Below are 25,003 nucleotides of genomic sequence, written 5' to 3'. Positions count from 1 at the left end.
ACTCAGAGATCTGCCTGCCTCTGCCTCCCAAGTGCTAGGATTAAAGGCATGCACCACCACTGCCCAGCTGGATTCTTGAGCTTAGGGCACTCAAGCACTGACAAACACAGTTCCACTGAGTGACGTCCCTAGCCTAGAGTCTGCTCATAGTTTTACTTAGAGTTCAACGACAGGACGCACTTCGTTCCAGCGCAGGAGCCTTTTTATACGTTTGGGTTCCCTTTGCTGCTATGCTTTGGACGAAAGCTTTGTATTGTGCATGGAGCACGGAACAGCTCACTTGATAGTGCCCAGGCCCACAATGCCATAAAATATTTTTTGTCTCCCTTGGGAGGTAAAATGCCTAACTCTGCTATAAATTTTTATTGACTAATGAAATTAGAACTCTAAGTGTTTCTAAAAGTGACTTTTGCCTCAACTCTTCCATCTAAAAATTATTTTATTTTTCACCAAAGCCCATACAGATAAATGATTAACATTGAGATAACAAGAACTCATTATACACTTTTACAATAGCCAAGCCACTGGAAAATCTTTTTAGGGGTAATACTTTGCCTCATTACACTGTGGTCAGAGAATGTGGCCCGTCATTTCTTCTTTTAGGAACTGAGGTTTTTATTGGTGGCCTGCTTCAGACTTCGCTCCAAGTTCCAAACTGTGCTACTTCCTGACAGGCAGCTGTCTTTTACACTTATTTTTTTTATTCCTGAGTCACTTGCTAAACTGTTAAACCCCATCTTAATGCTAAATTCTGAGAAGCATATGGCGTTTCCCTCTATAACCATGTGTGGTTCTCATTCTCTCTGTATTCCCAAAAGGTATCAGTTTAAATATATGAAGCAATGATATGGTGATTTCTCTTTCTGGACCTATGGCATGCTTTCTCTTCCTCTCTGGACCTTATGGCATGCTCTTTCTCCATGTGATAGCTCTTCTTCCTTCTTCCTCTCTAGCAGAGCCTATTCTTAAGGTCCTTGAGAAGACAGAGCATTTTCAAGTTTCTACCATGGACTACAGTGACCTGCTTGCCTAACCCTGACAATGCTTCAAAAATCTAACAGTGAAAGAAGGAGAAAACGTGATAAATAAAGACTTTTTTATAAGCAAATAGGAAGGATGAGCACATTTGACAGTTTGAAAGCTGTCAAAAGCAAGGCAGTGGATAGTGACTCAGGAGACAATGACACTGGGAGATTCCTGGAAAGAGATGAAGGGATAGGAGGACTAGCCTTGGATCGCAACAGACACAACAGGAGATGGCTTGTAAATCTAGTGGGGATTCTAAATCAGCTCTCTGGTGACTTCCAGTTTCTCAGAAATAAGAAATCAGTTGATATACAGGAAGCTGAAGGGCATGTAAGGAGCCAGAGGTCTGAAGCACACAGGGTCCCAAACAGTCACAGAGACTGTCAATCATCGCTCTCCAGGTAGAGCTGGCACATTGTCCTAAGGGCAGAGTCACTTCAGTCATGAATTTCCAGCAGGGTCAATCTGTTCACTCACATGAACATGACTCCCAGCACCCCAAGTAAGAATACCAAGAGACACAGACAGCCCGATTCATCCAGCAGGAGAATTCTCACAAACAGGTGTAACAAAGATGGGTCTGAGAAGACCGCTGGAAGGGCAGAGCATGAACCCACACTGAGGGCCAGCTACACAGGGATCCACAGGAAGCAAGCATAGACTTCAATCTTCCTGGAAGGGCACTGTAATAGAATTTGTGAAATATTATTTAAAACCCCAGTGATTCAATAAGATGAAAAAGTCTGCAATGTCACCTCAGAAACTGGTGGCACAAGTCAGATGAAATCTTTTCATTGGGGGAGGGATCATGAAAAACTCTGTGGCTCCTATCATAGGGGCACAACAAAGCTTGAAGAATGAGGGCAACCAAGAAGAGAGCTTCGACAGGAGGGGGAAGGACACAGCTTTTCTGGGGGCACAGAAGAAAAGGCTTAGGAGATACAGGACAAGTTAAAACACAATTCCCATCTTCTAGAACATGGGGTTTCAATTGTAGGGTAATCTTCCATGGGCTTAAATGACATATTCAAGGAGAAAGCCAGGAATCAATTAGATCCTGGAAGAAAAATCAAGGCACACTAAGCAGAACATCTGGGTAAGCTGGCACATCAGAGAGTGGGAGTTACCTGAAGCAAAATGAAAAGGGAAGCAGGAAGATCAGGAGTTCAAAGCATCCCTGGCTACACTGAGTATGAGAACACCCTGGGTTCCATTAGCCTGCCAGGGAAGGAAGGAGAGGGGAGGGCCAACACAGATTCAAATACAACTAAGATACACAGCAGACCAAGACATTTGGGTTTCTTTCTAAGACTCCAGGAAAACAGCATCCACTTAAACAGTTATGGTGTACCTACCAAAAAGGAGGCCTCTGAGACTGCTGCTGTGCTGCCTGGAGGGGAAGGCGTCAGGAACAAAAGAAGGGGAGCCAGATGATAGAGAGCCTGTACAGAAGGCAGGCTCACTGCTCTCAGAGGGTTATATACACAGGGAGCTCTCGATACTTCAGCCTTTGGTTTCTGAGTCTCAGTACTACAAATGAGATGTCTGATACTAATGACTCCTTTCCATGAAGATCCTCTGACCTTCGCCTGTCTGTCAAACTATGTACAATGAGGTACACAATACTTCCCCATTCAATAACTGCCTGGCAGATCTAAGGCTTTCTTTGGCTCAGGTATATTTTTCCAAATTATCATTCTATCATAGAACCTAAAAAGACTCCATGTGTCCACCTCTTGCTTACAAGTCCCATCGCTTCTTTCTTATTTGCACCGTCTTCAGATGGACTGCTTTAGTCTCTGGTTGTGTCAATACTGCTGTCCCAAGCTTCTACTAAACATGTGACATTTTTGTAATTGAATTCACAACCAAAAACTCTGCTTCTGCCTATTCATTCAACAAATATTTATTGAGCTACTAGTATGTGCCAAGTATACTCTGTATTTTACTAACATGGTATTCCTTAGACTCCAAACCTAAGGAAAAAAAACAAGGTTTTTTTTTCTTTACATTTATTTATTCTTTATTTTATGTGTATAGATAAATGCTTTGTTTATATGGGGGGCACCATGTGCATGCAGTGCCCATGGAGGCCAGAAGAGGGCACCAGATGCCCCAGAATTGTCAGCTACCATGTGGGTGTTGGGAATTGAACTTGGTTTCTTTGGAAGAGCAGTCAGTACTCTTAACCACTAAGCCACCTCTCTAGTCCTTACATTTCTTAAAAACAAAACCTTTTACCATTTCTGTCAGTAAATCTGAAGATGCAAGATGTATGCCCAAAATACTTATACAAGACATAAAACTGGGATGATATTTAACTGATGGAAAAATCCAGAATTTTAAAAGATCTAGACAGATTAGATGAGGAATTGATTTTAACATCAAAGCTGAGAGGGACTCTATGTTCTGAATTATCTACATGGTCCCCTCTGAGGCTCTCTTGTATTCAGCTGTCTGTCCACATGGTAACTGTGGGCTTACCCTCGATAGACTGTGAGCGTTAGTGCCTCTCTCTCCTGTGTCCTGCAGTATATAAGCAGGAGCAAGCAGCCCCTTTCCTACAGAATGGAAGGCAAAGGAAGTTTTCTGTTCACACTTTAAAATGTTTATATGATCAATGAATTCCATGTAGTGTGGGTAAGAATAGCAGCCATATGTGGAAGCTCAGGCCCATAATCTAGCATCCAGGGGATGGAACAGAAGGATTGTGAGTCACTCTGGGCTACAAAGAGACCCTATTTCAAAACCAAAACACAAAAAAATTTCAGGTTTTAATGCAACCTCACACTTTTTTAAAAGAGATTTATTTGTTTATTTTATGTATATGAGTACACTGTAGCTGTCTTCAGACACACCAAAAGAGGGCATTGGATCCCATTACAGATGGTTATGAGCCACCATTTGGTTGCTGGGAATTGAATTCAGGACCTCTGGAAGGTCAGTCAGTGCTCTAAACTGCTGAGCCACCTCTCCAGCCCTCTCTATCTCACACTTTTAATAACCTACACATTCTTGGTCAAGTTATTTAATTTCATTGTGCCCCAGTATAATAGAGATAAATATTATAATTTAAATATTATAATTTATTATATTATAATAAATATTATAATTTACAATAATATTATAATTTACAATATTATAATTTACAATATGCATTATTATGGCTAATAGCAATTTTCAATGAATTGTCCTTTCTAGCATTAGTAATGATAACAATATCATATGCTTGCAGACCACATATTCCTCATATCTTCCTCTTCCATACTTGTCAAGCTGACTTGGGAACCATTCCCAGGACATAACATCTATTTTTATAAGCTATTATAGTAGAGTCAACTCTCCATTCTGCCTGGCAAGATTTAAAATTTCTGTATCTTTTCCTCAGATGTACTTAACTATCCCTACCCGACGCACACAGCCTACATCCTCACATGCATGCCACCCACAACCTTCCAGGCACACAGCCTTCATCCTCACATGTTTGTCACCCACAACCTTCCAGGCACACAGCCTACATCCTCACATGTATGGCTAGAGATGCTAATTAGGACACATATCTCTGGTACACGTCCTGAGCAGCCCAGGCAACTCATACATCTGTCAGCAGCTCCAGGGCAACCTAGCAAGGGTCACACAGGGGCTGTGGTATGAGTCTCAACTGCCTGCTGAACTCTTCACTATGCTTCTGTCTGCTAAGAAGAGCAGATATACTCATACTGTTTTAAACTGATCTCGCTATATTAAATAACAACAGGTTCTACACTCTTTCCTAGCATGTACATTAGGTTCACAAGACTGCAATATTTCCTCCTTTTAAAAGAAATTAGAATCAGGTGTAGGAGAGCCAGCCTCCTAGCAACTTTCCTTTCCTATAGTAATCCAGGCATAGAGGCAACAGTGCAGCTGACACAGGGATCTCAGACTCGTTAAAGGGGGACTTCACATTCTTCTTGTCTTACAAGGCACTCTATATGGTCAGACTTTAAAAAAAAAAAAGGTTTCCATAAATCATAATCCAAAGTCAGGGTTCAAATGAAAGACTCAACAAAGCTACAATTCATTTTGATCCAAATGTAAAAGCTTTTAATGTCAACTAATCAACACATTTTAAACCCTTTCTCGTCTCTTTATATGCATTTAAACTACAAGTAAGATTTTATAATTCTTCCTCACTCAATGATGTGTCCATCTTTCCTTTACTCTTATTGGTTGCTGGGATTTGAACTCAAGACCTTTGGAAGATCAGTCAGTGCTCTTGCCCACTGAGCCATCTCACCAGCTTGCATCAAATTTTTGATATGTGTTCGATTCTACCATAAACTAGCACAAGTAACACTCCATGGTATTAAGCTTTAAAACCAATAGGAAAGAGATGGGTGGGGACGGGGTATAGCAGCAGAACATTAGCTTAGCATGTGTGAAGCCCAGAATTCAGTCCATACCCAACACTGCAAAGTGGTAGGAAATAAAAACTAGCTGAGCCTGTAGTGCAGGCCTGTGCAGGCTCACAACACCGTAATGAGGCTTGACACCCTTCTCTGGGGTGTCTGAAGACAGCTACATGAAGTATTGTTACGAAGTAGCAGTTGTATTTTAGTTCCTATAAAAAATGGCCTCATCATCCATTTTAATCTTAAAAGTTAATAACTTTTCAACAATAAACACTTTATTTATTGACTGATTAACCGATTAAGACAAGCTTTCACTGTGTAACCCTAACATGGAACTTGCTATGTGGACCAGGCTGGTCTCGAACTCAAAGATGCACCCACTTCTCTCTTCCTTTTAAGTGCCACCATGCTTGGCCTACTTTTTAAATTTTAAAAGGAATATTAAAACATTTTGTAGGTCAGATTAAGACATTTAAAAATAGTATCTAACAAATTCCAAGGATTTCTTATTTTCATATTTGTTTACCTTGAAGCATGCATCTGTATGCAGACTCTGATATGGCGTAGATGTGTGGCGGCATCTCATGGCGCTTCTTCCCTCTATACATTTCAATAATATTCTCAGAGTAAATTGGAAGGTTCTTGTAAGGATTTATCACCACACAGAAGAGTCCAGAGTAAGTCTAGAATAAAAATGAACACAGAGTTAAGGAACAGGAAAGCCAAAACAAACAAAGCCTGCATTTCTCATTCAGCTCCAACCATAAGCTAGAAACAGTGCGGTGACTTAAACAAGAGATCTTTATGCTTCAGACAACTCATCTATCTCTTAAATTAAGTCATCTCACCTGGACAATTTCCTACAAAGTCCACGTAGTTTTAACATAACATTTTACTTAGGGGACTCTCCTGAAGTCAATTCTGTAAATGACCCTCGCCTGTAAAATGTATGCACCACAGTTCACAACCATATCATCGACCTTGGCTGTTCACATTCACTCTCTCACAAACACACGAGTTAAGAAAACTTTGTTAATATAGTTAGACCCCAAGTTACAGCTACTCTTTAAGAAAATGCCATTTGCTATGTTTGGGTATAATGCCAAGGAAGAATATTCCCAATTTATCTGAAATGTGATTAAAATATCCCTTTAAAATTCTCTTTGTAGAGTTGTTTAATCTCAGGGGTATGAATGTTTTGCTTGCACATTTGTATATGGGCCATGTGTGTGCCTGGTGCCAATGGAGGTCAGAAGGGGCATCGGATCCCTCAGAACTAGAGTTAAGATGGTTGTGGGCTAACAGATGGATACTGGGAATCAAACCAGCAGAGCTCTAAACCATGGACCTCCCAAAATCTCAAACATCTGCATAAAGCCAAATTTCCTTCAAGTAACTTCACAACAAATAGAATACAGAAGCAAACATGAGAATCCAACTCTTCTGCTAAGATATTGAAGGGATTTACAAACTACTACTACTACTACTAATAATAATAATAATAATTTACTCTGCAGCTCTTTTGGTATTAAAAATATCTTTTCATAAAAGTAACTGTTGTTAACTTTATATGGGATTATCACTTTAAAATGAGATAATAAACATTAAATCTTGTACTTTAAGTATGGTAAACATTGTCACAAGAACCCAAATGCTCCTCGATAATTTATGAACTGGATTATAAGACTCCAGGGAACCTTCCTGATCAACATAGTAGCCATCATTCAGAAATGACACTAGGGCTGAAGAGGTGGCTCAGCGGTTAAGAACACTGGTTGCTCTTGCAGAAGACCGAGGTTCAATTCTAAGTACCCACATGGTGAGTCACAACTGTCTATAACTCTAGTCCCAGAGGATCTAATGCCCTCTCTGACTTCCTTCCTCGGGCACTCAGCCCACATGTGCTGTACATAAATACGAGCAGGCAAAATACACATGAAATAATAAAATAGTATAGTACACATTTCAAAAAAGAAGAAAAAATGGCTTGCTGGACACTTTTTTTCATCTTTTCAGACTGACTTTTAACAATATTCTATAAAACTTACTATTGAAAAAACAAAGATAGCCGGGTGGTGGTGGCGCACGCCTTTAATCCCAGCACCTGGGAGGCAGAGGCAGGTGGATTTCTGAGTTCGAGGCCAGCCTGGTCTACAGAGTGAGTTCCAGGATAGCCAGGGCTACACAGAGAAACCCTGTCTTGAAAAATCAAAAAAAAATAGAAAAAAGAAAAACAAAGATAGGGAAGCCTGCTCCAGATGTCCCAGGCCACTGAGGACTGTGGCATTTGAAAAGGACGTTCTTTTTGGCTGCATATGAGGCAGACCTTTAAACTGGTTAACCCAAATAACCAAGCAAAAAGATGCTACAAAGAGCCAGAGAGCTGAGTAAGTGGTTAAGAGCACTTGCTGCTCTTGAAGAGAGACCCTTCCAGTTCTTAGCACCCACATAACAGCTCACAGTCATCCGTAACTCCAGCACCAGGGGGTCTAACACCCTCTTCTGGCCCACGCAGCACCAGGCAAGCACATAGTGCACAAGTATAAAACACACAGCCAAAAACACTCATGTACATAAAGTAAAAACACATACATCTCTTAAAGAAGATGAGGGATGGTTGGCAGATTAGGAGTGTTGCTGGAGCTGTGTGGCCAGCTCCCCTGGGACAGCTGAGGGGACTGTAATGAACAGCTGTGTTCGAAAGGCCTAAAACCTTGGCAATTGCTGCAGAAAGCCCTCTAGGGACCACTATGCTTTGAATGTGGCAGTTACTAATTCTAAAACAAGAGGAAAGCTTGCCAAAACAATTCAAGTGACCAGACCATCTCTGTCACCATTCTCTGCCTTTCCTTGAGGCTCAACTGCAGGCTCAGAAGTGAGAACCAAGTGAGATGGCCCCGACTGGAGGCCACTGGCTTGACCTCTTGGCTAATACTTCGCCTCTGACCTCACGAGGTCATCTGAGACTAGACAAACCCATGGCTTGCTTCCCTTGCTACCTCGGACCCCTGGCCTTGTTTGCCTAGGCTCAGGCAACTTTAGCTTGCTCCTGGCCTTCCCAGATCATCCTCTTCCACGTTCCCCCAAACAAGTCTTCCAGTAATTAATCCAGTCTCAGACAACAAAAAACAAGCAAAGATAATAAAAATGACTTTTACAGAAACAGAATAGCTACTGCACTATGAGGTGACTTTAGACCATGTATCCTACAAAGCTGGAAGGAATTAATTATGAGTATGACACATGTTTGTGACAGCTACAGTTGACCTACATACACAAAGTATGCATGCATGGAAACATCATTGTGCTTTTAATGTGTCCACTACAAAACAGACTTAATTTTAAAAGTATTTTATTAAAGATGAACAAAGGAAGTCAAACTCAATTGTTAACAGGTTTATGTTATAGCACTAATAAGTTATAACCACATATTAATGAATTCTTAAATATAACATCATTTTTCAGTCAAAAGTTAGGTCATAGCCTGGCAAGATACTACAGCATCTGCACTTCATGGGATTTTTTTTAAAGGTTTTTTTTTTTTAAAGATTTATTTTATTATTATATCTAAGTGCACTGTTGCTGTCTTCAGATGCACCAGAAGGGAGCATTAGATGTCATTACAGATGGTTGTGAGCCACCATGTGGTTGCTGGGATTTGAACTCATGACCTCTGGGAGAACAGTCAGCGCTCTTAACCACTGAGTCATCTCTCCAGGCCCCCCCCCCCCTTTATTTTGTTTTTTGACACAGGGTTTCTCTGTGTAACAAGCCCTGGCTGTCCTGGCCTTGCTTTGTAGACCAGGCTGGCTTCAAATTCATAGAAATCCACCTGCCTCTGCCTCCCAAGTGCTACGGATTTAAGGCGTGTGCCACTGCATGTGGCCTTACATTTTATGTTTTTCTTGTTTTTGTTTTTTGGGTTTCTTTGGTTTGGTTTGGTTTGGTTTTTTGGTTTTACTTTTTTTGGTTTTTCAAGACAGGGTTTCTCTGCATAGCCCTGGCTGTCGTGAAACTCACTCTGTAGACCAGGCTGACCTTGAACTCAGAAATCTGCCTCCCTCAGCCTACCAAGTGCTGGGATTAAAGGCATGTGCCATCACTGCCCAGCACACTTTATGTTTTTGTGAGGTAAATAGAATGAAAAACCACAGAAAACCTCAAAGCTAAAATATACAAATCAGGACCAACACTCTGCACTATGGCTGGCAGAGGTAGCCCACTGGAACAAAGACACATATTTAATCAGAACTAAATCCAACATGTCTTAGGCAGTTTTCTGAGGACAAGGATTACAAAGTCTCACAAATATGAATTAAGTCATCAAAAAGAAAACATTAAATAATCATTAGCATCTCATGCTTGCCAAGGACAATGAAACAAATGACTAAACAGAAATCCTATTAAAGTATTAACTTCTGAGTATCTAAAAAAATTAGATCAAATATTGTTTTTTTTTTTATTCACATAAACTGATCCTTGAATTAATACTGTATCTCTTCTGTCTTTGCTAGACACATGGGTCTGCAAGTTCAAATACATTTTTAAGTACTTGAATGTGTACACAGGTAGTAAGCACCTTTGAGAAGCAAACATTCTAGGTGTGAAAACAGCAGGCACAAACTAAACAAGCCAGGCACACACGAGAAAGGTAAACAGGTGCACTGAGAATGGAGAGCGCTCTGGCCAGAACACCCAGCAGAGACCAGCCACCAAGAGCCACAGCATCCTGTCTAGAGCTATGAAACTAGACATAACAGCCCCACATGGCCTTTGATGTTGTTCTTCCCTTAGAGGCTGTTAGGGCCAAAGAAGGGATAAAGAATTCCTACAAAAGCAGTGCAAGTTAAGACTCTTACAAGGCAGACTAGAAGACTGGCATATCGGAAAACGGTTGGGACAATGGAATGTGAGAAAAGTCGACAGTCACACTGAACAATTTAGTTTCTGTCCTCTATAGGTGACAAAGAGTGACTCGGGGAAAGAAACACTTTACACTAAGTACAAATCTGGCAGCCATCTGGAATAGTGATTAGAGGAGCTGCAGGGAGGAGAGCAGCAGACACAGGAGGCTGCTGGACAGGCCTGGCACAATGGCTCAGCCTAGATGAGAGAAGGAGCAACACGGTCTAGAGACGAAAAGGTCATAGAGAAGCTGAATACAGGTCTCCCCGGATGTACTGAGAAATTCGCAGGGAAGAACACTAAAGGCCCCAGTCAGAGAAGACGAAGATTCAAGCTTGAGTATTGAGACAAGAGAAAGATAACGTGCTTCGTGGGGAAAAGACACTGCATTCCCTTTTAAATGTACTGAGACCGTGGGATGCTTATGAACAGTTGGACATATTAAACTGCTAGAGCCAGAGGAAAACCATGAAGAACTGAGAAGGCCTAAGGGCAAAGTCTGTGTAATAACATGATTGCACATCTTTCCTAAGAGAGAGATACACAAATATTGCATACACAAAAGTTCACAATTTTGTAGGTATGTTATATGATACAGTGTTAGGTTTCCAGGCTCCTGTCTCACTGATCACTGCCTGGAATGCCACCACTGAAGGCCACTTGCGGAAATGTTGCTCCTCATCTTTTAAGAGCTGGGTCAGGGTTTAAGAAAGCAGGGCTTTGAGTATGCATTGTTTGAGAGGATCAAAGGACTACAGAACTAGGAAATGGAAGCAGGTGCAGAGGCTGATGCCAGGAAGCAGAAACACAACAGCCTCCCATCAGGGAACATTAGATCATCCTCCACCCTAACTGTAGCTCTCAGAAGAAATCAGTCCAAAGGAAAGCAGCATGGGGGCGGGGCCTGAGCGCATGTGGGGATGGAGGACAGTTTACCTATACCATCTACATAAGCACCCCACCTACATAAAGTTAGTGTAGAAAGTCCACAAATAAGCCACGAGAGAACTTAGGTGTGACAGCCTCCACACTGTGTCAGAAACAACAATGGCCAAGGCAACAAAAGACTAAAAATTCACATCACCAAGTGAGTAGGGGACACCCCAGTACACAGGAGGCAGAGGCAGGAGGATGCCAAGAGTTTGAGGCCAGTCTAAGCTCCACTGGGAGACCCTATGTGATGCCAACCTTGCGACTGTCAGCTTGACTGGATTTTGAGTTAGGCAGGAGACACACCTATGAGCACACCTGTGAAGGTGTTTCCCAGAGTCGACTGAGGACAGAGGAGCCACCCTGAATGTGGCCAGCACCATGCCATGGGCTGAGTCCTGACAGAGTAAAGAGGAAAAAGAGCAGCATTCATCTCTCTCTGCTTCCTGAGGGCAAGCACCATGCCTCACTCCTTCCACCATGCTTCTTCTGTGTTCAAACTATACGCCAACTAAGTCCCTTCTTCCAAAAGTCACTTCTTATCAGATATTCTGTCACAGCAACAAGGAGAGCTACTAATGTTCCTGGTCTCAAAACCAGAGACAGGATGGAGATCAGGTGAGCAGACAGTCACACTTACTCCAAGGCACTCTTCTTATAGGAACACAGATCATAAGGAAATAATACATGAAAAACAAGTTACACAACAATACAGAGAGCACCTAATGTGGATGACAAAGGAAGATAACTCCATTATTAACCATTATTGCTGGGGGTGAGGGATACCAGGCACATAAAGCAGCAGGTACAGCTGAGGTCACATCTGGCTGTCCTATGAGTCTGTTTTACATTTGTTTGTTTACACAATTGGGGGGATAAAACTTTTTTAAAAAAGATAACAAAAAATAAACGAGTCAGTCATGGTGGCGTTCACCTTTAATCCCACCACTCAGGAGGCAGAGGCAGGTGGATCTCAAAGAGTTGGAGGGCCAATCTGTTCTACATAGTTAAGTTCAAGGGACAGCCTAGGCAACATAGAGAAATCGGTCTCAAAAATTAAACAAACAAACAAAAAAGCCAAAAACCAAACTTGAAAAAAAGTTGAATTGAGATGGCTTGAATAACTCTTTATGTGAGGTGTGTGTGTATGTGTGTGTGTGTATATGTGTGTGTGTGTGTATATGTGTATGTGTGTGTGTGTGTGTGTGTGTGTGTGTGTGTGTGTGTATAAAATGAAAAAGAACTCAGCAACTTGAGCTCCCGGAACCACCATGGAAGGGAAGGAAATATCCTAAAGAACACTCGAGTCCCTCCCTTCAGCCACCCAAAGCAATAGACCCTAAAGTACTGAAAACTTCCCTGGGCACCCCACTGTCCTAGTTAGGGTTACTATGCTGTGATCAAACACCACGATCAAAAGCAAGTTGGGAGGAAGAGGTTTTCTTCCTTCCACATCATACTTCATAACTGAAGGAAGTCAGGACAGGAGCTCAAGCACGCAGCGCAGGAACCTGGAGGCAGGAGCTGAGGCAGACATGGAGGGTGCTGCTCATGGGCTTACTCTCTATGGGTTGCTTAATCTGCGTTCTTAGAGAGAGAACCCAGGACCACCAGCCCAGAGATGGCAGCACCCACAGTGGGCTGGGCCTTCACCATCAATGGCAAATTAAGAAAATGCCCTACAGCTTGTGTCAAGTTGGCATAAAATTAGCACAGGCATTATTAGGCCTATTCTTTCTTATTTTTTTTTTTTGTCTGTTTTTTGCCTTGGGCAGGGAGGGTGTGCCACAGCCTCAGTGTAGAGGTAAAAGGACAACATTCAAGAGGTGCCTACACTGCTCATCTGGGAACCACAGGCATGCGAGCACCCAGGGGGCTGTGAGTCACGTGGTGTGGGCAGGACACAGACTTTGGGTCCCCTGCAAGAGTAGCAAGTGTCCCTTATCACTGGACCATCTCTCCAGCTCCTAAGCTAAATTCCAAAAAAATGGAAGGCAAAACATGGCGTCATTACTGTCTCCCAGCTTTGCATCTGTTGTTTTGTTTTGTTTCTCTGTGTGTAGCCCTGGTTGTCCTAAAACTCACTCTGTAAGCCAGGTTGACCCCAAACTCAGCTATCACTTGCCTCTGCCTCCAGCACCAGCACCAGCTCCAGCACCACCACCATCACCACCACCACCACCAGCATCACCACCCAGCTTTAGTTCTGCATCTTAAATACAGAAAAAGAAAAGAAAAGCTAAAACAAAGTCAGATGTGAAATCTCAGTGCTCCAGAGGTCTGGGCAGGAAGACTGCTCTAAGTCTGGTTCAGCCTGGGCTACAGACAAGACCCTGTCTCAAACGCACAGGAAACAGACACTTTCAGAAGTGAAAGACATTTCTCTCTTTCTCTGTACATCAGATGTCTTTCTCAGTCTTTTGTTTGTTTGTCTCTTGAGACAAGAGCCTCACTATGTAGACCTGGCTGGCCTAGAGTTTACTGTGTGGGTCAGGCTAGCCATGTTAATTGTGGAGATCTTTGGGTTTTGTTTGTTTGTTTTTGTTTTTCATTAATTAATTCTTTTTTTTTAAACTTTAAATTTTGTGTATGCATGTACATGTGTGCCAGGGTGGATGCCCTGAGAGGCCAGAGGTCAAGTGTCAGATCTACTTGGAGCTAGAATTATAGGCAGCTGTGAGCTACCCAATGAGGGTGCTGGGAATTGAACTTGGGTCCTCTGCAATAGTAAGTGCTCTTAAATGCTGAGCCACCTCTCCAGTCATTCTACCTTATTTTTTGAGACAGGATCTGACCCTGAGCCTGGAGCCCACTGATTGGCTATATAAAACCCCCAGGGACACTCCTGATCCCTACCTTCCAACTGCTAGGATCACAGGTATGCACGAGTGCTGCGAACCAAACTTAGGCCCCATGCTTATAGGACAATCACTCTAGAACAGACTATGTCTCTGTGATGTGATGTGTGTGTGTGCATGTGTGCAGGTGCCCACAGAGTACACGATAGAGCATTAGATCCCTTGGAGTTGGAGTCTGATGCATTTGTGAACTGGGATTCAAACTCCAGCCCTCAAAATAGAGCAACAAGCCCTCTTAACCAGAGACATCTTTACAGACACACACAGAGGCAGACAGACACCACACACACACACACACACACACACACACACACACACACACACACCAGTAACTCCAGCATCCAAGTCTGTGCTACACAAGGAAACTGCCTGAAAGAACTTTAAAGATCAAACAACAACAACAAAACAAAAGACATATTTTAGAGAATGAAAATCAACAGAAAGAGCAGACATAAACTAGAAAGTAGTGTTTTATAGATTTTAAAACATAGAGAATTAAAATACCCAACAATGATATGTAAGCTGTGAGGGAAGAGTAAAGGCCACTAAAGTGCTCTCTGGCCCTGTCATTATCTCTGATTCAGTAAGAATTCTACTTTGCATAAATCATTTCTCAGCCCCTTTTGGCTAAGAATGATGTGTCACATCATTCTTTAGTAGGCCAAGAATACAAATAAAAATATGTAACCACTAAAAAGGAAATTAAAGTGAACAGCAAACAATGTATGAGAAAGGGGCTAGAGAGATGGCTCAGTGCTTAGAACCACTGCTGGCTCTGTCAGAGGACTGGGGCTCAGCTCCCAATACCCAGACAGCAGTTCACAGCTACCTGGAGCTTCCAGGGCCCATGCCTTCTTCTGGTCTCCATGGGCACAGCTACATATTGGGTACAATTCACATGGGCAGGCAGAACACACACATAAGAAGAAATCTCAGTGGTTAAGAGCACCGACTGTTCTTCTGAAAGTCGTGAGTTCAAATCCCAGCAACCACATAATGGCTCACAACCATCCATAATGAGATCTGATGCTCTCTTCTGGATGTCTAAAGACAGCTACAGTGTAATAAATAAATCTTAAAAAAAAGAAGAGATCTTTCAGGCAGAGACAGGCGGATTTCTGAGTTTGAGGCCAGCCTAGTCTACAGAGCGAGTTCCAGGACAGCCAGAGCTACAAAGAGAAACCCTGTCTCGAACTGACCCCCCCCAAAAAAAGAAGAACTCTTTCCCCCTCATGTGAGATGTAAAAAGATAAAATAACGAAAACTTCTTAGTCCAGGGGGCAGGGGTGGGAATGGGAATGGAGGAGGGGCTGGGGCTGGAGCTGGGGCTGGGGAGTATTCTGGGGGTTAGGGTAGCGGGAGTATAAAAGAAAGGAAAAAAAATAAAAAATTATTACCATGCAAGCAAGAGGACCTGAGTTAAAGTCCCAACAGTCATGTGAAACGCCAAAAAGCATGCCTGTAATTCTAGCAAGGGTGTGTGTGCATGTGCGTATGAAAGACAGAAGGATCCCTGGAGCTTGCTGGCCAACTAGTCTAGCTTAATCAGTGAGTCCCAGGCCCCAGAGAGAATCCATCTCATATAACAAGATAAAGGGCCACGACATGGCCCTGCATATAAAGGTGATTGCCAACAAGACTGAGTTTGATCCTCGGTCCATTTGGTGGAGGAGACCAAATCTTGTCAACCTGTCTTCAATCCTCCACATACGCACAATAGGACACATATGTACACATGTCAATGCACACACGTATACACACATAATAGATAGACAAAGATAGATATAATAATTCTAAATATGATAAAATAAATATAATAATTTTATAAACACGGGTGGATGGTTCCTGAGGAGAAACAATATTCTGGCCTCCAAAGACATGTATACACACATACACACCCACACACACACAAATAGAAAACAAGTTAGAAGGTGGATTAAATGGTATGCATTAGTCACTATTGCATGTACATATTCTGCTTTTAAAACCGTCAGACTCTTGATGAGCAGCCTGAAGACTTGCCCCTTGGCTTCTCATTCTCCTTGTTAAAACCTGTTCACCAATTCCTAGTTCATTACTGAATAAATTATAGCCTCCCCACCGTAAGACAGACAGACAGACAGACAGACAGACAGACAGATAGATAGATAGATAGATAGATAAAGATGTTCAGACTCAGGAAAACTGTCATTTCCTTGAGACACAGAGGCAGGAGGAATTCAACATTACCCTGGGCTACATAGTAAGACCCTGTTTCAAATGAACAAGATAGAATATTGCCAGATTTGGGACAAATTAACAGCTACATAGTCAGGCAGTAATGGCACATGCTTTTATCTTAGCACTTGGGAGGTAGAAGCAGGCAGATCTCTGAGTTCTAGGTCAGCCTGGTTTATAGAGCAAGTTCCAGGACACCAAGGACTATGGACTGTTTCAAAAACTAAAAAACAAAACCAAAAAATACAATAGGAGACATCTTCAGTATAAAGCCAAGTAGATGCTGAGGGACTTTAAAACAATGAATCATGCAAATACCAGGGCTGGGGAAATGGCTCAGCAAGTGCGAGCACTTCTAGCTCCAGCACAAGGACCTGAGTTCAAATCTCATGAACTCAAGTAGAGGTGTGTGTGCGCCAGCTGCACCATAACCCAGCACTGCTCGGGTGTGCGGAGACCACTGGTCCAGCTGCCACAAGCACACCCACCCGCATGCTCACTGTCTGTCAGCCTAGCTCCAGGCCCAGTAAGACACTGTATATGGAGGGAACTAGATGGAGAGAGAGTGAGAGCAGGCACCTAGATCTCCCTCTGGCCTTCTCAAGCATCCTTGCACGCACACACACACACACACACACACACACACACACACACACACACACACACACACACAGAGTACTAATGTTGAAATCAAATTAGCAAATGTCACTAAAAACAGACCCCTTCACAATCATTCACATCTCTATACACATGACATCAGTGTGAGTGTGAGTAAATATTGACAGGACTAAAAAAAGAAAAATTCCTCATAGTAGCTGACAGAAAAGCAGATTTAAAAAAAGAGAAAATCCTAGGACCTATAGCATAAGATCAAAAGGCACTGCATACTTATGACACTAGGCCCAATAATTTCAGAGGACACGTGCTTTTCAAGCTCATCTTTTCCCACCCACGTGATCGTAAAATAGATCACAAAGCAAACTAAGAAGTATCAAAGGACTGAGCTCATTCAGGACATACTGTCTGATCATGGGGGTTATGTTGAAATAACAAAATAAGCCTGCAAATCCCCTATGTTTGGAAATGAGGCAATTCACTCCTAAACAGTCTATGGAATCAAAGAAAAACATTCTCATTATTTTTAATTGAATGATAACCCAACATAATAAAATTTACAGAATCCTGCTAGAGCAATAAAAATTTATAGCTTTACAAGCATGTTTTAGAAAATGACTACTTAAAAAAAAAAACCAATGAGGTATTTATATTAGAATCTACAGAATGAACAATTTATTCCACAGAAAGTAAAAACAAAGGTATTAAAAAGTAGATAAGGAGGCAGGCACTGGCAGGAAGAATAAATAGAAAGGACCAGAACAAACCAAAAACCTTGATTTGAACCTCGGGTGAGTCATTTTAAAAAATAGAAAAAAAACCTATTAATATCAAGTTAAGAGCCAGGAATGCTTGCACAGTGTGCATGAGGACTCTACTCCTTGGTCTATTCTCAGTATTGAAGGGAAACACAAAGAGAAGGGGAAGAAGAGAGAGAATTCACTAGATTTTGCCACACAAGAGTATTGTCAAGCGTTTATACCAATAAATTTGAAAGCGTTCATGAAGTGGATGGACTTGTAGAGAAACATAATTATCAATGGAAACAAATTAAAAATCTGAAAAGTCCCAGATCTATCAAAGAAAAACTTTCCCCAAGGAAAACTCGATCATCGTTTTTAAATGAACATGAGTTGTAGTCAAACTCTTGTAGAGAACAAAGGTTGAACAGACCTAGTTCATCTCATAAAGCCAACATAGTTTTTGGTGTGGTGCTGAGGATGGGCCAGGAGCCTCCTTCACGAGCTACACAGGCACCCACAGAGCCACATTCCTGACACAAAACAATCTTAACACAAAATATGGCAAGATATTATAGAAGAGGAAGACAGTTGTCCTCATTCAAGATAGAGACATAGCTTAAATATCAGCCAGAAAGGGAGAGGGGAGAGCTGAGGAAGGATACAAGAACCCTTGCTCCTAGTAAGGTTATTTAATATTCTGGAATATATAACAAATAACAAAAAATTTCATACTATTATCTCACTGATACTAAAAAACTATTTGGTAAGTTAAAACTCAAACAAGATTTTTAAAAACCATCTATTCAGGATAGAAACTAAGAATAGAAAGAAATTTCCCTTAAATTGACAAGAATATTTGTTTTTGTTGTTGTAATTTTTTCAAGACAGGGTTTCTCTATGTGGTCCTGGCTGTCTTGGAACAAACTCTGCAGATCAAGTTGGCCTCAAACTCAGAGATCCCCCAGCTTCTGCCTCCTGGTACTCGGATTAAAGGCCACCTCTGCACTGCTTAAGAGGATTTTTGTTTTGAGATAGGGTCTCACTGTGTACCTGGCTGACCTAAAACTCAGATCATCTGCCTCGGAGTGCTGGGATTAAAAGTGTGCCTACCAAGCCTGGCAGTGGTGGCTCACGCCTTTAATCCCAACATTTGGGAAACAGAGGCAGGTGGATTTCTGAGTTCAAGGCCAGCCTGGTCTACAGAGTGAGTTCCAGGACAGCCAGGGCTACACAGAGAAACCCTGTCTCGAAAAACCAAAAAGAAAGAAAGAAAGAAAATAAAAGTGTGCCTACCACACCCAGCTGCAAATGTCATTCTTGATTTTGAAATATTGAAAACTTCCCCTGAGATTTGAAATGATATAAGAATGTCTTCTTTTATTAAAAAATATTATACTGGGGGTCCTAATAGTATAATAAAGCAAGCAGAAATGTGTAAGAATTGGAAAGAAAAACAAAATCATCATTTACAGATAATGAAGGCATTCCACACGAATCTTCAGGGAATATTATAAGCCATGAATAAACGCATCTAGGACCCTGAATATAAAGTCAGCATATGAAAGCTGATTATAGAACAGAACATTTCTACATAATGGTAATAGTTATGAATATATTATAATATGCTCTCACAAATGGTAACATTTGTCTTGGTTGGGTTTTTGTCAACTTGACACAAGCTAGAGTTATAAGCAAGAAGAATCTCAAGTGAGAAATTTCCTTTATCAGACTAGACTGCCTGTCAGCAAGTCCGTAGGGCATTTTCTAAATGATTGAATGTGGGAGGGCTCAGCCCGCTGGGAGTGATGCCACACCCCTGTGCAGTGGTCCTGGGTTGTATAGAAAGCAGGCTGAGTAAGCCGAGAGGAGCAAGCCAGTAAGCAGCACCCCTCCATGGCGTCTGCATCTGCTCCCACCTTTGAGCTCCTGCCCTGATGTGATCAGCTAAATAAACTCTTCCCTCCCCAAACTGCTTTGGTCATGGTGTTTGTTTTATCACAACAGAAACCCAAACTATTTAAATAGTAGCCAGAAAAAAAATCTAAATACCCAAAAGAAAATTTTAACAAAATACAGACACAGGGGCTGGAGAGATGCTCAGCAGTTAACAGCACCGGCTGCTCTTCCAGAGCACCGGGGTCAACCCCAAAGGTCACAACCATCTGTAACTCCAGTTACAGGGCTTCTGATGCCCTCTTCTGGCCTCTCTAGACAGCAGGCAAGCACACTGTGCAGAGATAGACATAAAAAAAAAAAAAAAAAAAAAAAAAAAGATGCTTTTAAAAAATATGGCATAGCTTTTGTAAAGAAAATTCTAAATAGAATAAATAAAAAATTAGATACATGAGTTTATCAGGAATTAAGGTTTAGTTTTGTAAATACCTAGTTTCTTCCCCAAACTGGTTTGTAAAATCTCCAATTAAGATTTTAACCGGGGCTGGGCAGTGGTGGTGCATGCCTTTAGCCCTAGCAGGTAAAGGCAGGCGGGTCTCTGTGAAATTGAGGATAATTTGGTCTACAGAGCAAGTTCCAGGACTACACAGAGAAAAACCCAAAAAACAAAACAACAATAACAAAATCAACAGGATTTTATGCAGCATGTTTGTAACAAATTGTAAGTGATACAAAAATTATATTGAAATATGAAGGACTTACCAACCATAAACCATAAACAACTAGGGGCAACTGCTACAAACAAAAATGAAAAGACTGCTGGGTGTGGTGGTAATCAGACAGAATATCACAAAGATATTCAAATTTTACCACTAGATGTGATGGGCGCATACCAGAAATCCCAGTGCTAAGGGGGTTGGGGTAGGAGGATCATGACACCAGACAAGTCCGGGTTATGGATCTGTTTCTGTATTTAATCTACTGTGATTTGATTGTACTGTGTTGCCTGAGCACACGAAGGACATCACACACACACAGAGTTGGGAAAGAGGAAACTGTCTCAACAAAACAAGAACAATTACAAAACCCTCAAATTATACTCCTGACAACCAAATACCACCAGTTTCTTTTCTTTCAAGTAACAGCCTCACTTTGTTTTCAAGAAAATATCTGCCAAACATCCCTGCAGAAGCGACCCCAATTTACCTCTCAATCCTCCTAGCACATAAAAATGCAGCCTATGAAAGCAGCAGCAGCAAGCTTAGCTTCTGAGACATGCACACGCCTGCTGTTCAATCAAGAGGCCATCACACGCCATACTCAGCAGAGGCGCTAATGCATACTCAGCTCTTCACACAGGACATTAAGAAGATGTACTCTCAAAGGCTCAGATTTAATAAAATCAATAATTTCCCCTGCTTTATCAAAGGCATTCTCAAGTAAAACTGGATTTGTTTTAAACTACCCACAAAGCTCAGTGAAGAAAAAACATTGAAGACCCAGCCTGCAGTCACTCACTACCTTTATCCATGAGAAGGCATCATGGGCTTTAGTCATCGCTGCCTTTGGACCAGCGGTACAAATGTCAATGGTGACATGGCAAATGACATAATGGCTATAAAAATAGTCATGCCCTCTCAGTTCCCCTGAAGAGGATTTAAGGAAACCTCAGTAACCACACTCTGAAGCTGCTGAACTCCACTGACACAGAGCAGTGGGCCCCATCTTTAAAATGCAATACCAAGCAAAACAAAACCCACAGACACTGCGTCAAAACAAAACAAGGCAACATTAAACTCTAGGTGCACATTATAAGTTAATAAAGCACACTGGGAGATTTCAACCCATCTTTTTTGTAACTGACCAACAGGCCAACATCAGACTTGGGAAGTTTTGTGTGTGCAGGCGCATGCCTACAGAGTTGGAGGACGAGCTCCGTGCTGCTCCTCAGCTGCTATCTACATGGGGTTTTTGAGACTGGGTCTCTCATTGGCCTGGAGCCCAGAAAGTAGGCTAGGCTGGCTAATCAGCAAGCCCCAGGGATCTGTATGTGCTACCATGCCTGGCTTGTTCATGTGAGTTCTGCGGGGCTGAACTCAGATCTTCAGGCTTGTGTGTCAAGCACTTTACTGATTGAACCGTTGCCTAGCTTCACGATGTAGTTGTGTGTAAAGATTAATCAGTACAGTTAAATTCTTCATCTAGTGGCCATACATGGAACTAACTGTATATCCGACAATAACAGAATATACACTCTTTACAAACATATAAAACACTCCCTAAACTGAGAATATATTTATAAAAAATAAAAAAAATTTAAAAAAGAGTTTTCAATAAAAGCAAGGACCTAGTGGTATAGTGAAAATTTTGATCCTTTTAAAAACACGGAAATAAGCCGGGCGGTGGTGGCACACGCCTTTAGTCCCACCCAGCACTTGGGAGGCAGAGGCAGGTGGATTTCTGAGTTCGAGGCCAGCCTGGTCTACAGAGTGAGTACCAGGACAGCCAGGGCTATACAAAGAAACCCTGTCTCAGAAAAAAAAACAAACAAACAAACACAGAAATAGGAATATGGTTTCATTTCAATTCCAGGTGTGGGATCTGGGGCTGCTTTAGATCATCCACAGCACAGCAGCTGACTGTGATCTGCCTGGTGCGCTAGCAGTAATGTGATTTTGCCAGTTGCAGATAGTTTCTGTGATTGTGTGATGGTGGGAATTCCGAGGGCTTTTCAGAGGGTATATAAATGCTATGGTCCCAAGGGGTGAGGGAGGTGTTGGTTGGTTGCTGTTGGTCATGGTTTGCCATGTAGTTGTGAGTAAAGAAGAAGAAATTAGATATCCTGCTAGTGAAGATCAAACTTTCCCCAAGGAACTCCACGACCCTCGTCGGCAGGAATTAGTCTATCGATAACACCAACCCCTTTCTTTCCTATCTTTTTTTCTCCTATCTAGTGTTAGAGAGTTGAAAGGGTGGAGAAGTTTGGATGAAAAAAAAGAACCCACCAAGTAGCCAAAGACCAGTCACATAGTAGGGCAGGCATGGCAGTGCATGCCTTTAACCCCAACACTCTGGAGGCAGAGGCAGGCAGATCTCTTGTGAGTTGGAAGCCAGCCTGGGCTACATAGCGAGTTCTAGGTTGGCCAGAGCTACATGGTGAAACCCTGACTGAAAAACAAACATACAAACAAACAAATAAAATAAGTAAGGGCTTATATTATATGAACATTATCTTTGTTTTGTTACTACATTTTAGAAAATCAATAGTAAAAGGGTAACTAAGACCAACACTTGAAACTGAGCATGGCAGCACGGCTGTAATCCCAGAACGTAGGAGCAGGAGCAGGAAGAGCAAGAGTTCAAGACTAGGTTTTGTTACACAATGAGGTTGAGGCTAACCTGGCAAAAAAACACCCCCGCAAAAAAACAAACAACAACAACAACAAAAAACAAAACCAAAAAAAACAAAAAAAACAAAACCTGCCTTCAAAAGCCAAAAAGCAGGGGCTGAGAGGACAGCTCAGTCAATAGAGTGTATGCACGAGCTTGGGCATCGTAGGATGTAGCTCCAATCCCAACACTGGAGACAGGTAGATAGATCTCTGGAGTTCACTGAGTAGAATTGGTCTGGCCAAACTGATGAGCTCCAGGTCCAGTGAGAGACTCTGTGTCAAAAACGAAGATAAATGGGGGCTGGAAAGATGGCTCAGTGGTTAAGAGCACTTACTGCTCTTCTAGAGGACCTAGGTTCAGTTCCCAGCATCCATATGGCTGCTCACAATTGCCTGTAACTTCAGCTCTTTTCTGGCCTCCACAGATAGGTAGGCAGGCATGCACACAGCATGAATTCATACATATAAGCATAACTCTCATACATATAAAAATAAAGAAATAGTTTTTTTAAAAAAAAAGAAAAGGTAATTGAGAAAGATATCTGATACTGACCTCGAGCCTCCACCAGCACTTACACACTTATGTGCACACATGTGAACATGTACACATATAACACACACAAATAAGTAATAACAGAAAAAACAAAACAACCAAAACCCGTCTGCAATCCAAGCACTGGGGAAGCAGAGGCAGAAGGACTGCTATAAATTTGAGTCCAGCCTAATATACAGAAAGCTCTGGGCCAGCAAAGGGCTACATAAGACCCTGCCAGAAAAAGACCAGAAACACAGCAAAGCAAACAATACAAAAGGGAAACAAGAAAAAGAAAATAACACCACCACCTTTGGAAATGTTAAAAACACGCCTTTAATGGTCCAAAGGCTCAAGAAGCCACAGAAATTAGAAAACACTCAAAACTGAGTAACAAAAAGCTACCTACATATCACATCTGTGAGCGCGTGCTGGAAAGAGCATTACAGCTCTAAGTGGGTTTTGTGGAGGGAAGATAAGAATTAGTGATCTGAGAAATTGGCTGTTGGGGAATGTAGGTGGAAAGAACGCACTGGGCCCGCTGGCAGCCAGGTCTGTGTGAGGAGGCTGCTTCATCTTCTACAGGTGCTATGGCCAAGGCACAGGCTCTCAGCCTCTCTCACGGCACCTCAGCCGACAGAGATAGCAAGCGCGGCCCTCCCCAGCCCCATGCCAACCACTCCAACCAGGATTTCGGGTGGGAACCTTTCTTCCATCCTCCCTAACCCCTTCTGTGAACTTAATACTTTGAGGAAAAACAATATGTCCTTCTGTACAGACCTAGAAATCATACTTTGAAAAGAAGCTCAAAAATTCACTCAGTTGTCACTAAGGTTGAAAAAAAGTATAGACATAAAACAGCTGCATAGTCTTTGAAATGCCATGAGGACTATTTACAGATCCTCGTCATGTGTGCAATGCATTTATACATATGTGCAACAGTGTACGATGCACATATATATACATGTACCAGTGTACATGTGTGGAGGCCGAAAGTCAGCATCAGGTATCTTCCTCTATCATTATCAACTTTATTTGTATTTTGTATTTATTAACATTTTGTATTTATTTATTTATATGTACGAATGATTTGCTGTTCTTTGCGAATGTGCAACACAATATGCTTGATTTTATTTTTTGAGGCAGGTTCCCTCAAAGAACCTGGAGCTCACTGATTGGCTAGACTGGCTGGCCAACAACTACCTCCATTCTCTCATCCCCTCCTCCTGGCTCTGCCTTGGAATGCTGAGCTGACAGGCATGGCCTACCACACGCAGCTTTTTATGTGAGTGCTGAGGACATATCAAGCTGCTTCCTCCTTATTGTCTCCCTTGAACCAGTGCAGTATCTCTCCCCTTCCTTCTCCCTGCTCCTTGACATCTATGGTGTCCACTGATGGAATCAAGAGAAAGCCTATAGAAACAGTCCCGCCCCTTTCTACACTAATGTCCTTTATTACGTGTGTGTGTGTGTGTGTGTGTGTGTGTGTGTGTGTGTG

The 25,003-nt window shown here is 42.0% G+C and overlaps 1 protein-coding gene across 1 annotated transcript in view; it reads right to left on the bottom strand.

Annotated features, from left to right (window-relative positions):
• The window catches only part of Myh10 (myosin heavy chain 10), a 126,830-nt gene that overhangs the window by 91,036 nt on the left and 10,791 nt on the right, over window positions 1–25,003 (bottom strand). Inside the window, exon 3 of the mRNA XM_031353324.1 lies at window positions 5,947–6,103. Within this exon, the coding sequence (XP_031209184.1) occupies window positions 5,947–6,103 (157 nt within the window). The remainder of the gene's footprint in view (window positions 1–5,946; window positions 6,104–25,003) is intronic.

The sequence above is a fragment of the Mastomys coucha genome, unplaced genomic scaffold (assembly GCF_008632895.1).
Source record: "Mastomys coucha isolate ucsf_1 unplaced genomic scaffold, UCSF_Mcou_1 pScaffold5, whole genome shotgun sequence".
NCBI lineage: Eukaryota > Metazoa > Chordata > Mammalia > Rodentia > Muridae > Mastomys > Mastomys coucha.
This window is presented reverse-complemented; position numbering and strand designations above follow the sequence as displayed.